At 41.6% G+C, this 17,775-nt stretch overlaps 1 protein-coding gene across 4 annotated transcripts in view; it reads right to left on the bottom strand.

The window, feature by feature from the left end:
• The window catches only part of RASGEF1A (RasGEF domain family member 1A), a 144,634-nt gene that overhangs the window by 25,894 nt on the left and 100,965 nt on the right, over positions 1-17,775 (bottom strand). Inside the window, exon 1 of one of the 4 annotated variants that reach the window (XM_071749329.1) lies at positions 631-786. The exons of the other annotated variants lie outside the window; for them this stretch is intronic. Within the exon in view, the coding sequence (XP_071605430.1) occupies positions 631-657 (27 nt within the window). The 5' untranslated portion in view covers positions 658-786. Of the gene's footprint in view, positions 1-630; positions 787-17,775 lie in introns of those variants that run through there. 4 annotated transcript variants of the gene reach the window in all.

The following is a 17,775-nucleotide window of genomic DNA, read 5'->3' as shown; positions in this document are numbered from 1 at the left end:
AAGGGACCTTGACGCCCAACTAAGCACCCACAGAAAAGAGCTTTAGGAAGGGAGCACAGGCAGGTTTTGCCAGCAAGTGCTGCAAACCCCTTATGGCGTCCCTGCCTGCATCAGGTTTTCACACATCCTTTTCGGAAGCAGCCGAACCCCTTCCCCGCACTGCCAGCTCCACTGCCCCCCAGGGTCCGGACCCGCCGCTCCCCTGGGGCTGGAGGTGGAGGAGGGCGAGTTGACCCCGCTGCCAACAGCCCCAGCGCTCGCAGCCCCGCTCACCCCCGCCTTCCTCTGGGACTCGCGGTCCCCGGAGGCTCCCGGTTCCTCGGGGCGGGCGGGGAGCGCTGCGGCGTCCCCGGGAACCACCTGCCGGGCGGCCTCCCCCCGGGGCCCCGCTCACCCCGCTCCGCTGCCGCTGCTGCTGTCCCCAGCGGGTCGGGCTCCAGCTGCCGGTTCCGCAGTGCTGGGGAAGTTGCGAGGAGAACCCCCCGCTCCGTTTGACCGTAACCGGGGTGTTTTCCCCTCGGTACCACCGAACCGCCCTGCCCGCACCGTCCGTCCCCCTCCCACCCCCTTCCCGGTGTCCGTACAGGTGGGTGAGGACCACGCCGGCAGCGACCGAACCGAGGCGCTTACCCTCATTTTCCTGGGCGACGTGTACATACGCCTGGGCAAGGGGCTGCTGCGCCGGCGGCCCCGTGGCTGACAGCTCTGACGGAGCTGCCGCCCGGACCGACCCGACCCGGTTCGGCTCGGTTCGGCCCCGCTCCCGCCGCCCGTGACGTCACGGCCCAGCGCCGCGCCCTGTTGGCTGAGCGCGAGCGTGGCGGGTTCAAACGGAGCCGAGTCAACGGCGCGCGGGGGCGCGTGCGGAGAGCGGGAGCGGGCGCGAGGGGGGGGGCGGGAGGAGGGACCCGCGCGGCGCTGTCGCCTCTCTCCTCAGCTGGGGCTGGGCTGGCGCAGGGCCCGCCGCTGGGTTTTGGCTCGAAGGTACTTCTTTTTTCTTGTTTTTTTTAAGCATTTTTCCCCCCCCCATGTGGATTTCTGTTTCTTTGGAGGCTTTTTTTGGTTTTTTTTTTTTCCACGCAAAAAAAGAATGTTCTTAAGCAACCAGACTGCTCTACCCCGAAAGTTGTGTGGGTTTCTGGAGTTCCCTCACCTGTGCTTGCTTTCCCCCACCGAGAGTGGAGATACCTCCCCAGCACAGTCAGGGACTGTGGTTCCCCAACCTAAGCCAGGCACAGAGTGAAGGGGCAGCTGAGACCCCAGCTATGGGTGCCTTGTGAGGGACACACTTCATGGGGCACAGCCTGGTGTGAGACATCCCAGGAACCTAGATACGGGCACCTTGTGAGGAACACACTTCATAAGATACAGCCTGGTGTGAGACATCCCAGCTATTGGCACTTTGGGGAGGCCACACGTCATGGGGCACAGACTGGTGTGAGACATCCCAGCTATAGGCACCTTGTGAGGGCCACATTCTTTATGTGGCACAGCCTGGTGTGAGATATCCCAGGAACCTGGCTATGGGCACCTTGTGAGGGCCACACTTCATGGGACACAGCCTCGTGTGAGACATCAGAGCTATGGGCACTTCGTAGGGGCCAAACTTCATGGGGTACAGCCTGGTGTGAGACATCCCAGGAGCCCAACTATGGGTACTTTGTGAGGGCCACCTTCTTTATGTGGCATAGCCTGGTTTGAGGTAACCCAGGAACCCAGCCATGGGCACCTTGTGAGGGTCACACTGTTCATGTGGCACAGCCTGGTGTGAGATACCCCAGTAACCCAGCTATGGGCACTTTGTGAGGGCCATGGTCCTCACGTGGCACAGCCTGGTGTGAGACAACCTGGGAGATGTGGCCCAAGAGCCTTGGGACGCTGTTCTCCCTGTCAAGCTGTTTACACCCGGACGCGTGGTGGCATCCGCTGTAATTACTGCTGTGCCGAGGGATGCCGCCCAACCCTCCCTGATAATAATTGGGTTTTATTCTTCCTTCGTGTTGTTCCTCTTTTCAAATTACCCGAGACAGTCATCTGATACTTCTGGGCTGTGGGATGGTGCTGGGCCCAACCCCCTGTTTCACACACAGGGTGGGGGGCACAGTCAGAATCTGCTCTCCTGTGGACATGGTGGGTGTGTCCAGCAGCCCCACAAGCTCCTTCATCTATACCCAGCACCCACTGAGGGTTGTCATCCTTACAGCCTTCTCCCTGCATAAACATATATTTTGCATTCTGTTTCTCTTTTTGTTTGAACTGGGAGGTTTTAATATTTGCCCTGTTCTCTCCAGGCGTTCGTTCATTTATTTATTTTTAAACTTATCTAATAGCTCTGGCTGAATATGTAGCAGAAGGGCTCACTGGTTTCCACGGTGATTAATGTGTGAAAAGCCTTTTTGGAAGAGTAAGCATGCATGCCAGTGTAGGGAGGTGGGTGGGGCAATGAATTTGGGAACATGCACGTACCCAAGAACATAAGGAATATATTCGTATCTGCCTGCTATTTGAGGACAAGCACTGTCATCCATCCTGAACACTCAATAACTGTAAAAAAAAAAAAAAAAAAAAAAAAAAGACTTGTATCTACCCATCATCTTTACTGCTTGCCTACCAAATTCCTTCTTGGTTTCAGAATCTTAGCTTATCTACTGTAAAGTCTCTTTTCCTTATTTAAAGTTAGCTTTTTCTCTTAAATGACAACATGAAAAGTCAGTCCTTTTCCTTCCTGTTTTGCTCTTAGTCTCATTCATATGTCTTAGTTGTACTCCACAACCTTTAGAGCATGCAGGTGTTGTAGCAGATTGGAAACCTGTTCACCCTGAGGCTTTACTGGGTCCCAGCATGCTGCCTGCCTTGGACACTAAGGAAGTCCCAGAAGGCATGGGCTTTGAATCCAGTGGTCTGACCCAATGCAGGGCCACATTAGGATGTTGGTGTGTAACCCTAGAGGAGTGAGGGTGAAGAACAAGTTTTGTTAAATCTTACTCAGATATCTTTAAGATATTTATAAAAGGTCATCTGAAGCAGCAGGCAGCAATTCATAGGCTAACACTGTGTAATAAATCTGATAATATTTTTTTTCTGAAGGCTATGAATACCTTTTAATAAGTCATCTAATATTTACAGCTAAGAACACTGCCAGTAAGCCTGCAAATAAGTGCACGTGAAAAACAACTATCAGAACTCCTTCTGCTTCTGTGCTAGTCTCTCTCCCCACCTTGCTCAAACATTTGCTGAGACTTGTAGAAGTATACATCCATTAATCTTAGCAAAACATACGCAGTAAATTGAGCTCTAGTCACAGATTCAATCTGCTGTAAAAATAACCCCTGATCTTTTTTTGATTTGTTGGGCTTTTTATTTTGTTGTTTTCTTTGTTTTGTTTTTTTTGACACCAGAAATTTGATCTCCCCTCTCCTTGGAGCTAAGAAATGTAGGAATTTAGAAATGTTCCAATAGATTAGAGGAAACTATTAGCTAGGCATGCTCTCTCTTCTCTGAAAGTACAGATTGTACTTCAGCCTGTAGGCCTGTTACATCACTGCATGATAAGCTTCAGGAAGAGCAGCCAGGGTTTCTACCAAGGTTTAGGAATACCTGTTGGATCGTACTTTTTCCCTAGAGCACAGATTGTATGTGTTGCTGATTCTTGCCATAGTTGGATAAAATCCAAAGTAATATATGTAGAGACAAACAGCCAAGACTTACCCTGTTGTCTGCAGTTCCTTATGTTGTGCTTATTGGCACCATATCAAAGTGTTTTTCCATACTCTTCCCTTCTGCAGTTCAGCAGATTCAGTTTAGATTTTTTTTGTATGTATATGTAAAGGAATGTGTGTTTGTGTGTGTGTTTAGTTCTTGTTTATATACATACCTATATCTGCGTATGTAAATGTTGAGGGGGAGGGAGGGGTTAGAGAATGCAAGTTCAGGGAAATGTATTATTTTTCCTTTTTTACTCTACCTGATGCTTATTTTTGTCAACACTGCATTGTGTAGTCTTGCAGCATTGTTGAAAGGGTAGCTTTTATAAACCAGGGAAGCTGAAGACATAAATTCAGCTTGTATAGCATGAATCATGGAAGCCTTTTATTTCACGTTCGTTTTCTGTGTAAAGTGTGGATTATGACCTTTAGCTATCTATTCTGAATGTTGAAATCTGATGATACAGAAACTCTAAGGTCAAACTGTTTTTGTTGTTGTGTAACTCCTGTTCCTCAACAAATATCTTGCATTTTGAAGATGTTTTCATTAGGCATTGCCTCATGTTACTGGTGGGTGGACCTTAAGGCATGTTTAATCAGTAGAGCTGGTACTTGTTCTGTAGGTTGCTTTTGAGGCAGCAGTGCTGTGGTTCCATCCAGCCGGTCAGAGGAGTCTCTCGCTGCAGCATGAGTCAGCAGCTGTCACACTGTGACTATCTCAGCCTTGAAGGCAGCTTTAGACTCTGCCATACTGCCTAACACTGATAGAATATGTTCTAGTTATGCTTCATGAACTGGATGGGTGCTGGCAGTGTTTGGGTTCTGTTCGTGCTTGTGCTTCAGACCTGCTGGGCCAATTGTTAAATCCCACTGTGCCTCAGTGTTTGTCTGGGAAATGTTGAATGTTTTTATATTCAGCCAGTTTTTGCTTTAGTGTGTTAGAATACAGTGTCCTAGTTCCTCGGAATGGGAAAGTTGCTGGTCAATAACTTGTTAAAATTAAGGAATATTAGCAGAGAAAAATGGGTGAAAGCAAAGGAGAAATCAATTGGAGAGTCAAAATTATAAAGTCAAGCATGAGTCCAGGAAGAAGAAACTTGAGTTTTCTCCACTGGTCTTAGAAACCAGCGTTTTGGAAACTGGCATTTTTGGGCCTGTGTGTACATTTGAAATGTAACTGTACTTAATAAAGGCAAGTAATTACCAATGTCATTAGTGCTGATCTAAGGCTATAACCAAGTATAATGGGACTCTCCTAGAAATGCTGTTCTTGGAGCTTTCATTGTCAAATCAGTTGGTCACCTTCCACACAGATTTGGTTACTCTTAACATTGGGTTTCATTTAACAGAATATGTCCACACAATTCAAGGCCTCAGTGTGAGCGAAGGAAATAGAGGGACAAAACCAGCAGAGAGCCCATGGGAAGTAGACTTAATTGTGTAAGGCATTCTTCATAGTGTTGATTAAACAACAAAATGGGATCAAGTATCTATCTGTACATTCCCACTTTTTAATGTACACGGTAGGATGAATATAGCACACTGCTTTGGTCTTCAAAGCTGTACATAGTATACACACTATGTAGCCTTGGTTCTTCCTCTAGGTTGAACTGTTATCTACAGGCCTTGAAAGTGGCCAGAGTATAGAAGGGGCTGCATTCATGTTGTGTTTTGTTCTATTAGCACATTATTCCCCCAAAGCAGTATGATTCCTGAAACTATTTTGTATGCCTATCACCTTTACAAGAATAGTTCTAGCAGTCTTGCAGTTCTTATATTTTGTTAGCTTTTAGGGCATTTAGCCTAATGCTGCCCATTTGGAACATGAAAAAAAAGGAAAATTAAAAATGCACGTCATATTAATGCTTTCTATTCATTGATGGCCTTGGTTATAGGCTGAACCATTTTATGTGGACCTAAAATAAGGAATTTGTCCAGGAAATGCTATTAAAATCCACAAGCAGTAACAACAGTGGCCTCAGATGGAACTTTTCAGTGGCCAAGCTACCTATGGACCATTTATAAGAATTTATAATATAAGGAGCAGATTTTAGGAAGAGCTTCAAAGCCTTGGGGAAATGTCTTCAGGAAATGTTAGGTTTTTTGTCTTACTTGTAGGGCTGCACTGATGTTCAAGATTTTCTTGTTGCATCCAAGTTTTAAGATGTGAAATCTGTTCTCAAACTACTTTTAGATGAATTTGAAAACTTCTAAATTTCAGAGGTTTACACTGCAGAATAACTTGATGGGACATTAATAACTTGGTAGCAGATGGGAGTGGGAGAAGAGTGTTTCAAATCGTGCTTCTGAATCCAGCAAAGCTTTTAAAGCTTGAGATTTAAAGTAAGGTTGAACACTGCAACCACCAGTCTGGGGATATTACTGACTGTGCCTTTCTCTCTCTCTTTCTCTCCCTGACTTGGGACATGATGACTCTTTCCACATAATAGTTTTGTCAGAGCCAATGAATGCTGTAGTTTGAAAATGACATTTTCCATTTTAAAAATGTTTTGCTGAAGAGGTCTTTGCTGGATATCTTGGGGGCAGAACTGGTAATTTTTAGAACAAACAAAGCTGAAAATATATGAACAACTTCAGATGTGCCTCATCACTTTGTCTATTTTCAGTTCTACCTGAAAGATTAAACTAGGTGTGAAAATTCAGTTACATATTTGTGGAGCAAAGTGTTTTCATTGGCATAAGGTCAGCTCTGTGACACCACTGAGAATAACCACTGGCTGAGCAGTTTGAAACTGCTTTTTCACTGATGTTCAGTACGATAGCTCTCCCTTGGATTGAAAGGAAAGCTCTTCCCTAGCGTTTAGAGACCATGGTGCTAATCCCCAGGCTTTTGTGCCTCTGCCAAAATAGGAGATATAACAAAATCTGACAAAAACTGCCTATGATACTGGTGTAGAGCTGTTAACTTGTGACTGACATTTTAATAGTTAGCATGGCACAGCTGCCTGAGAAAGTTGGCTAGAAGTAGTCAGTTTTGGTTCCTGATTTTCACGGATGCTTCAGTCACAGAATTCTGTAGTTTTAGCAACTATCTTGCCTGCTAATTTAAGGTATATCCAGTTGGGAAATGACACTGTAACATACTATGGGTGGCCTTGTTGTATTCTTAGTTGGTGTAGATGAATTATCTTTGGTTGAAATAAAAAGGGGTGATGTGCCTCCTTTGCATCAGTGTTGTAACAAGAGAAACATCTTGCAGGGACTTGAGGATCTCAGGTCGTTTAAATGCATAGAACAAGCTGGAGGGTGAATGAAAGGAGGAGTTCTTAAAAAGATACTTTGCTTAGCGTTTTCTGCTTAAAGAAGTTGCTAGAATTTTTCATGCCTAAATGAAAATAGTAGCTGAGCAGCTACTTACGTAGTTGTAAACTTATTCCATTCTTACTTATGTATATTCTGGAAATGATGGAGACTGCTCACTGTTTCTTCTGTTTGGTTTTCCAAGAAAGGGCAGAAAAAGCATTAAAAAGCTGATTTTTATGTTTGGGGTTCAGTCTGATGTTGACTATGACATGGAAGAATGGTTATGTTTATGTAATGTGCACTCTTTTAATTAATTTTATTTGAAGTCTTTTAAGCTGAATACTTAAAAGCAGATGATACTCTATTTTAAATTGGGTTCAAGCTTGGGTTCAAGATGTAGAAGGTCTGGTTTTATCCTAGCTAGTGTGTTCTTCACTTATATTTTCATGCATGTTTCAACACCAGCTATTCCAAGGATGGGACACTGTGCAGAAAGTGAAAATCAATTATGCCAAGAAGGGAGCATGTACATAGATCAGCAATTTGGTGCCCTGGGGAAGAAAAATCTGCATGTTTGCTGATGTCAATCTTCTTGATATGGTATTTTTGTAAATGCACGTGGGTTGCTATTTCTTTTAACGAGCCCAACAGAAAATAAGTTTATTTTTAGTGTTTTAAGCTCCAGGGCATCACAACTAGCAGATCAACATTGTCAGAAGGTCTGACTAGTCAACCTTCTGTATGCTTTAGCAAAAACTACAACAGCAATGCTGTTAGCATTCACACAGGTCTTTTAGAAGATTCATTAAGGTCAGTGAGCAGTTTCAGTGTTCAGGAATCAATTTTTTTTTTTTTTACGTTTACAAAACAGCTGATGGTGAGCAGTGCTGGGTTGATAAATTCATTTGCAGTAACTCACCTTTACTAGTCTACAAACCTGATGTGTATCTGTCTTACCTGAGTTACTGCAAGTAATTCAGTTCCTGCACACATCTATCATTTGGATCCCTTTTGCTAGCACAGCCAAGAAGTTAAGCAGCAATTATAAGGAAAATTTTAGATTGGTATAAAATCTACTCAGTTTACCAACAGCTGTTGGTTTAATTCTAATGACTTTATTGTGAATAGAATCAAGGTATGATAGTCTTAACAGTATCTTAAGCAAAAGATGTAGAGAAATAGTGAGAAAATGAAGCTTAATATGGTTTAATTTTAGCAAGAAGTTTTCACCAAATTGAGTATTTAAAATTAATACTTTTTTTAAGAGAGAGCATTTTGATGAGTAATGAGCTACTGAACAGATGGATGAGCCCCCAAGCCTACTTACAAATGGGTGTATAGATGGGATGAGACTGTCAGCACAGTGTTTCAGCACAGTTTCAGCTACTTGGGTAGAACTTGCAGAAATCCCAAATTTAGTGAATAATCAAATGTATATCAAGCTGATACTGAGTAGTACAGAATATAGGATATTGTCTCATATATCTGAGTATTTATCTTGTATATTCTAGGCCACAGCCTCACACTGTCTGAGCATAAACTATTAAACATGAAACATGAAAATATGATGACCCTATATGGTCAGACTTGCACTGGATTAACCTGCAGGCTAGTGTGCAGGTGAACAATCTTCCTCATATATATGTACAAAAGTTGAAAGTAAAAGAGAAAATAAAAATTCAATGAGCTACCTTGTATGGTACTGAAATTAATGGAACAACTACTTAGTCTTCTGTTTTCCTAAAGCATCTTGACATAAATCAGTCAAAGGATTAATGTGACTGAGCCCAGCCCTTTATGGCAATATCTGTATAAGGAAATAAATGTAAATAAATTCCAAATAAAAAAGATCTAGTGTCTCCCTGGAGTTTTTCCCTGTGCTATATACTGGTCAAGTTACAATTGAAATAAGAGAACAACATGTGCCTTGAGCCTCTTTGGCTTTGCCAGGATGGTCATTCATCTGACAGCTAGTTGTATCACAGGATAGCAAGTTCAATAATTCCTTTCCATATTTTTTTTCCTGGAACACTTGGTTGTTTTGATGTCAGTAGGATAATTACTGAATTTGTCATTTTGCCTTTTTCAAGGTTATTGTGACAATACTGAAGTTGACTTAGGGAGTATGGTTTTTTATTTCACTCAAACGTTACAATTTATCTTCTCCTTTCTCACCAAAACAAGAATAATCAAACAGCATAAAACAAATGCAGTGAATTCAAACACCATGTATGTTCTGATGTGTCTGGGTTTCAACCTTACTGCTGCTGTTTGCCTCGCTCCAGTGGCATGAAACAGATGTCAGGTCAGGTAGCAACTTCAGAGGGGATTCCCCTGGGCATGAGCATGTGGGAAACAAAGCTGATATTGCCTCCCCAGGGGAAGCTTGTTCCTGCTGGTGCTCACTTGTTTCACTTGTTTGTGCTCCCTATTTATTAAATGAGGTATTTGGCTCTGCAACAGTTGTGCATATGATGCACAGAGTCTGTTTTAACTCAGGTTTGAAGACTTTTTTTAAAATTTATCTTGGTTTGCTTTTTTTTTTTTTTTTTTTTTTTCTTTTATGCAAGGATGACAAAGCTCCCTAAAATAAATAGTAATGCTTATGATAGAGTTTTGGAATGAAAACTCAGAAGTCTAATCTCTGTAGACTTCACCACAGAGTGCTCCCATGGCTTTTTTCCCTGTATTTCCTTCTTCTCTAACTTACCTTTTCTTCCTGAGCTAGACAAGATAGAAACGGCTCTAGACTGGAGGTTAATCTGAGGAGAGAAGCTATAGGGGAATATAGCCTGGGTTTTTCAAATGGCTGCAACAAACATAAAGGTCATGAAGAATTAAGTGTAGTTCATGAGAGTGGGTGCCACTTGTTCAGGAGAACATAACTCTGCTACTTAGTTTTCTCTCTTTAGACTTTTGAAATAAACTGTCATCACTATACACGCAAAATGTAAAACATTTGTGAAGCTCGTGCTCATGTATATACATGTGTATAATACCAAAAAGCTTACTGTTTTCTTTTTTTAATTAAATTACTTAGTATAGCGAGGGGATTTTTTTTTTTCCTCTTTTTCATCCCTCCTGGAGTCAGTGTGTGTCCTGAAGTGTTACAGTTACCTACTCTCTGAAGTCTGAGCTAGTGACTTAAGGGTAAAAGCTTTCCATCATGGAAGATTTCCTGGGCAGTCTATTCATAAGCATAAGGCCCTGAACTTTCTTCTTAAAAGGGTTTTTTTGATCAGGTGGTACTCTTCCATTTCTGTAAGATCTTTCTGCAGGAAAAAACCCTTCAAAGTGCTTTGCCTTCAAATTGAGCAATTTAATAGTAATGACTTAAATGTGGTGCAGTACTGCTTGGTAATTTGAGAACTTTCACTGAAAATAAGATTATTTTACATTTTTTTTAGGAGGCGGATTCCTTACGAGCATTTTATATTTCCTGTTTTCTCATTAGCAGCTTCCACAGGATATGTGCATGGCACAGATGAGCTGGAAATCCTAAACTTACAAGATATCCCACTGGGATGTAATTGTGCTATAGGTTTAAGTCATATGAAATCAGCCTAATCCTGAAGTTAAAAAATACAACTTGGTTTACAGGAAGTGTTGCAAATGCATAAGTTACTTAAATAACTATTTTTTCCAAAATCATTAATAAGTCTTTCCTAATTTAATTCAGATTTTAAAATGCTTTGTTCTGTGTGTACAGCATAAGGGTTTTATAGGCATATGCTAACTAGGAGAGTTCTCTATATAGCATAAGACAGGGTATAATTTTATGCTGTTTCAAGCATGATTATGAGCATAATATTAAACAGTATAGCCAAGATTCTCCTAGACACCAGTCTGCATTGTATCACTGAGTTAAGTAGGCTGAAAAATTTCTTGTCATATTCTACTATGACACAAGACCAGTCCAAAAAGGAGGAAAAATCACACTGTTCCCACTTCTGTATTTCTTACTGGACCTGATCTCTTACTGGCAGAAAAATTAGGTGATGCAGGAAAAATTGAAGACATTGGCATTTTAAATGTCTCTGCCAGTTTAGCACAATTCTGGTATATGGCCTTGGCAGAGAAGTCAAATGCCTGCTTCCTCTCACATATAACTATTGAACTAAAAAAGGGTTTGTTCAAGTGTTCAGTTGGCTCTAGGAAACAGAATTGTAATTTTAAAACAAAAGATGGAAAGCACTGCATATGACAATTTTTCCACCAGAAGTTATTTTCTAAAGTAAATTAAAAGCCTAGAATTTCCCTAGCACTACATGGTATAGAAGATACTAATTCATAATAGGTAGTAGTAGATTAAGTTTTATAGCTGGCATGCCATGAATTTTTTTGGAATGTATGCTTTATTGCTTTGTAGTCCCCAATGAGCCCCTTGAGTGATACAGCTTTTTGTTTTTGCTAAAGCTTGTTTACTGCTACTAAAAATCTAGAGAATATGGAATTGCTTTATGCAGTCACTTCATTTTTATAGTTTACAAAATACTAGCAAACTGAAACTGCAGCCAGTGAAGGGAGGCAGCACAGGCTTTCAGCAGGGGCACCTAAATAACTGTACAGGTAACTTCATGCACAACCTGTGAGAAATCACCTCTGTCCTCTTGTCAGCTTCCCTTGTCAAAACTGCCCTCAGGGGGCCCTGTGCCCAAGTGCCAGCATTGCCTTGCTGGGGGGCTTCCTCCAGATCCCCCACAGTGACAAAGAGCTGTGAAGCTTTACAAGGCAGGTAAGGAAAAAACAGGTCTTTGACAAGAGTGCAAATATTAAAATTATAGTGGCAGTAAATTATCTTCTCATTCTGCACTCTCATGATAATTTTCTGAGAACCAATCTTTTTCAAAAAATCTACAAAGCAAAAACAAACAAACAAAACCCACAAAAAAAACCCCAAAACAAAACAAAAAAAACATACCCAAAAAAAAAAAGCCAAACAAACCAACCAGAATTGTAGGAATCTCTGGCAGTGCTGGAATGCTCACTGGGCATCTTTACCTGGAGGGTAATAGACATCCAAGCAAAAATAGCTTACCCAGCCAGAAGCATTGCTACTTGTAACTCGTTTATTCCTTGATTAAATGCTAGATTTTAATGAAGTTGGTAAGCTTTCTGAAATTAATTGAATTAGACTGCTTAGCACCCTCTGAGGATTGGGGCCAGTGGGTTGTGTTATATGTTGGCTAATGAACCTTCCAAATACATCTTTGGATTTGGAATGAACTCCAGGCTACTTTGGTAAATGGCAAAGGGTTTTTAACAAATGACATTGTTATTTCTTTTAAAAAGTCTCATAAAGAAGTTAAAGGAAGTTTCACAGAAAAGTTGGGCTTCTAAGACTATGCTGAAAATGTGAGAAATGCATCTGAAAGCAATTTATAACCTGTCAAAGAACTCTGTTTTGACATATGTTTTTTTAATTGAACTTCTGAAGATGTGTTCCAACGTGTCTGCTTAAGGAACCAGTGTTGCTTACCTGCTTCACGTATTCACAGCTAAGCTAAACTTTCATCTTTATTCTGCTCAGCACTGCTGTTTCTACTAAAACCTAATACATTATTCATACCTGCTTCTAATTTTGGCCTAACTTTGAACTGGAGATAATTGGAATGTCTCCAGTTGTCTTATATGTTCACACATCAAAGAGCATCAAGTCAGCAATCAGCATTGTTCTTCTGGTATATGCATGTGCATGTTTTAAAGAGTAATGAAATATTGTTTTGCTAGTGATATTGGGACATTCCCCATCCTTCTTTCAGATATAAATGATGATAAATTCATAATGATCTTACAGAAGGGGTGCCCCAGGTTATTGGGCCCAGTGCTGCAGATCTGGGTCTTAGTACAGAAGTCATTGGAGGCAACAGAACTTACCTGAATGACCTCAGGAGGCTTTAAATAAAGCCCCAAATAAAGACTGATTTTCAGCATTACCTTATGAACGTGCCCAGCACGAGCAAAAAGTTAGATTTTGCTTATGTTGGTGGTTTGGTGTTTTTTGTTTAAAGACTGGATATACTATCTTTGTAAAAGTGCTAATATTATACTCTACTAAATTGAGGTTATAACTGTCCAAATATAGCAGCACTGAAGAGACACCCCAAGTAAATACTTGGTAGTACTTAGATTTATCCTGAAGTTGTCCTTTCAGTTTCCTACCAAGATCTCTGCTCAGCTTAGAAGATAACCAGAGTTATTATGGACTGCTAATGGCTGACATATCTTCCTTAGAAACAGGTAACAACTACAAAATACAGCTTGAAGTTGTTTCAGGCGTCCATAGACAGCAGCAAAATTGGTACCTGTATCAGAAAATGTTGTCCCTTCTGTTATAAATGAATCGCAGCTCTTCCCTGCACCTTTCAATTTTTCTGTTTATTCTATTGATGGATAAATAGTAGAAAATATGGACTTTAATTTTCTCCCTCTTTAAGAATGATTTCTACTACGCCTGTTGGACAGTCAGGTAGTTTATTTACAAGTCATCTACTTGCTTTTAGAAAGTAGTTATTAATTAGGTAGTTTATTTATTCCTTTTTAGTACTTTGATTTCCTATTTTACCCAGAATGAGATCTTTTGCAATTGTTTTTTGAAATCCTGAAGTAGTTAAAATGGAAAGAAACAAGTTTTAATGAATGTGTTATGCTTAATTAGTTTTGAAGGGGATAGTTCTTCTTTTATGTTATGTTTTTTTCAGACTTTGAATGAGATCTGAAAACCACATACGTCTGTTCAGACAGAAAGCTCTAGTTTGTAATAGTTTGGATTTTAGTTGAAAGTCTTGTCTGAGAAGGCTCTCTCAGTTAATGCAGTGTTGTGTGCTAACTAGGAAGTTTACAGATAATTTCTGAGAACTAGTCTGGAATATCACAGTAGGGTAAATAATCTGGAGTTTGCCTTTGAATAAAATTCCCAGAAGGTAACAGCTGTGGATTGGTCCAAACACTGAAACACCTGAAGACTTCTTGCTTCAACAAATTTGTCTACAAGTGAATGAGTTCAAAGTATTTCATGTAACCAAATTGCTTTTGAAATATTTAAATACCATTTCAACTACTAATAATGTTCTATCTTTTAAAAGCATCAATAACATATTTAGTTAGGAATCTTCCAATTCACATTGCAAACTGAAGTGCAGTTATACTGCTGCTTAAATAATTATAATATTTCAGGTTGTTGTTATTATTTGGTGTCTTTATTTAAGCTCTTTAATGCTTAAATGTCTTAAAATTCACTAAAGGCACTTATGCCCAAATTTATTGAAGAGGCATTTAAGTTCTGTCCCTTTGCCTAGACACACTGTTGCTGGGTGTTGCCCTTCACCTACAAGCTGGTACCTATCGGGGGCACTTGCACCATGTGTGGATTTCTTTCAGCTGTATTTTTAATTTTTTCCTTTTTGTATATATGAAAAGGGAACCTTTAACAGAAACAGCTGGCTTGCAATACAGCCCTCATAACTGAGCTGTCTAACTAACCTGGTCACATTTTTAATTGCCATGTGGGGTGATCCTGTACAGTTATGGCAAATGTCCCACCATCATCTCTCCTATCCTTTTGGTGATAAGCTGTGTTCAGCTTTCATCTGCAAAGGACCAAACATTTCAAGCCTACACAAAGTCTGACAAGAGCTCATGCTGTGTGCCACTTAGGAAAGTGAGCAGCATGTTCCCTGTTGCAGGAAAGAAGGCCAGGATTTTACTTATTTATTAATTTTTGTTTAGCATACCTCAAATACAACTGATACACCAAGAAAAATGAACAGCAATTTTTTTTTTTTTTTTTAGTTCCATGCTAGCAGTATAAAGATTTTGGTAAAACTGTGAGAGAGTAGGAGGGTAAGACTGGATTAAAGATGTGGAAAAGTTTTCTTCTTAACATATCAGTGTTAAGGGAAGAATAATCAGCCCAGGAAAAGCATTGCTTACCTTGTAAGCTTTTAACCTTTCACCAAAAAGCAGTCCTGCAAACTCCTTGAAGTCCTATGTTCAACTACCAGTGTTTTTTGCTACTCATCCTTTCCCTCCCATCCTCCAGCCATCTTCCTCCCCCTTCCCCCAAGTTTTTAAAAGGAAAATACCCAAGAACTCATAAGTAACAGGCTCATGCTTTCAATCAAAGGAGGGAGCTGAATAGCTTTCCACAGAGTGAGTTCAGGGTCTCTGGAGTCAGGGCCCCTTCATTAATGAGAAAGGGATCTGTCCACCTTCCGAAATCTTTCAGCAAGCCCTGAAGCTGCCTGAACCACACAACTTGCATTTCTCATACATTTCCCCCCTGTGGCCACAGTTCCATTTCTCTTTCTCTTGAAAACCAAAAATGCAAAGGTAATTTCTCTGCTTTTTTTTTTTTTTTTTTTTTTTTTTTTCTTCTCATTTGGAGATACCATTTCAAATTAATTCTCTCCTTTCCCTGGCCCCCCAAAACTATTGACTTCCATGACAAAAACTAGTAGGGCTTAGAATTGTTTGCAAGAAAAACTAATATTTGTTCCAAGCTTGTAAGACATGTGCACAGTGCAGGTCCAAGCACTATTTATGATTCTCAGGCTCAGAGGTTTCCAGCCACTGTTTTCACCCAAACCTCTGTTTTTGATTCACACCCTCTGAATTCTGTTTTGAGTTTGTAGGGGTTAGAACAAAACACAGAAATTAAAATGTAAATTGAATCTGTTGGATCAATTCCATTTCAAGACTTATCTTTTCACTATCAGTTATGTATTACTAGAAAAAAAAATCTGTTAATTTCCCTGGTGAATTTAGGAGAAAAAGTCATAATGCAGAACAAAGAGGAAATAAATTTTTGATTAAGTTATGTTGATGGTATTTACATCTTGAGAATATAATGGCCATACGAAACTGAAAACCTGACTGCAAAGTACTTAGGATTCTTGAAGGAAAACCAGGTACCTTGTCAAAACAAGCCCAATGGGATGCAGGTTTCCATGGGAGAAAAGAACAGCTAGAGAAGACACAACTGGAGCACTGTGTATGTGATGTTAATTGCTGTGGGTGCTGATTGCTTGTTAATTTAAACAGGTATTGTGAGTGCTCCAAACGAGGTTAGGAAGTGCTGACAGTAGCTTTCTCTCCCTGTCAATCATGTAAAAGTAATTTGTGTTTGAAATTACAGATAGAGCTATAAGACTGTAAGCATGACCAACTATGCTTCTCTCCCCATTTTTTTTTCTTCTTTTCTTTCATCCTGAAGAAACTTAACCGAGGGTTGAAAATACTTGGATCAGAACGTGGGGGTGAAGGTGACCCAAGCAGAGGGCAGTGGTACTGTAGCTTTAAGACAAGACACGGGTGTAGTGCAAGGGGTATCACTACAGTCTGCCAGGTTGTTGTGGCTCAGCCTCTGGCACCCCCACACCCCCCCCCCCACACACACACAGCCCATCCATCCATCGGTTGTTCCCGGTGTCGGGGGTCAATGTCCTCACGGCTCCGTAATTCTGCCCCCGCCTCCTCCTCCTGCTCCAGCTGCTGAGCAACCCCGCAGCCTACGCCAGAAGCCTTCACTCCTGCTCCCTGGGATTGTTTCATAGTAACAACCACGGCCCTTCTCTCCTTGCCATCATTTCAATTCAGGGAAGGGAGGTGCTGCTATCCAGGCTGGTGCTCAGCCTGTGACCTCCAGATGCTGCTGGAAACCAACCAGGCTGCTCTGCTCCTCTCACCTGGCTGGGGAGCTCAGCCTCCCCACCGAGCATCCCGGCCCGAGCTTCCCAGCAGCCTCACAGTCCTACTTGCTACTCTCTGCCCTTTGAAAAATCAAGATATCAAAGCTTTTAAAGTGTAAAACTACTTCTCTCTGCTTGAACTGTAGCTTGTCTTCCCTTCCACTTCAAAGAAGCCACTGAAACTCCTGGCTAGTTCTCAAGACACACCTCTCACCGACTGATCTGTGTGTGCAGAGTGCTCCGTGGTACCGACCCGCAGCTGCCCAGACAGAACCAGGCAGGAGGGAATGAGCCCGGCAGCAGTCACTGTCCCCTCTGTTGTTTGGTGTTTGTGGGGGGAACAGTCAGAAGTGGCAGCAGCTGGGCTGGGTCAGACACTGTGCAAATCACGGGGCTGGAAAGAGAGCCTGGGTGGCCTGGCCCTTTCACCAGCTGCCTCCTTCTCCTTTACAAGCCCCGAGTGTCATCCCAATGTTTGACTTCCATCCTACACCCTCGCGTGGCTTCCGCCCCCTGGAAGCACCATCAGCCCCTGTGGTGCAATAACCTCCAGTTTTCCAGGTTTTTCCAATTATGCTCACCAAGAAGAACAAGACCCCCAGGCATAGCTGAAGCTCCTTGCAGTGGTTAAAACTGCATCAAATGCCATGAGAGCATTTCAAGAACTGCTCAGTAGTGAGCCCGTCCTGCAGCTGTGCCCTGAAGTAGGTTATTTAAAAACTCCTGTTCCTATTTCAGTTTCCTAAGAGAGGAATGCTCAGGCTCTTTTACATATTGCCCAATGCAAAGTAAATTAAATCTTCCTGCCATCCATATTCTACATTCTTATTACTTTAGAATCAGCTAAAAACTTGTTTACTGTCATGGGGGCTGCTCTGTATTTTCAGGTAGGCAGAGAACCTGATCCTTTTGAGTCATTTAAGGTTGTGTTGGAAAGGTTACCTATTTACTTTTCTAGTGCTGCTAAATTTCAGAAAAGGCTAAAGGGGTTAAGAAAAGCCTGTATTTATTCATGCAAATAACTCTGAAAGTCCCACTGTTGCCACACAGGGCAGCCCATCCTTGAATCTATTCAAAATCTGGGGCTGTGAGCCTTTGCCTTCTGTTTTGTTACTGCC

The sequence above is a fragment of the Heliangelus exortis genome, chromosome 7 (assembly GCF_036169615.1).
Source record: "Heliangelus exortis chromosome 7, bHelExo1.hap1, whole genome shotgun sequence".
In the NCBI taxonomy this organism is placed as follows: domain Eukaryota; kingdom Metazoa; phylum Chordata; class Aves; order Apodiformes; family Trochilidae; genus Heliangelus; species Heliangelus exortis.
This window is presented reverse-complemented; position numbering and strand designations above follow the sequence as displayed.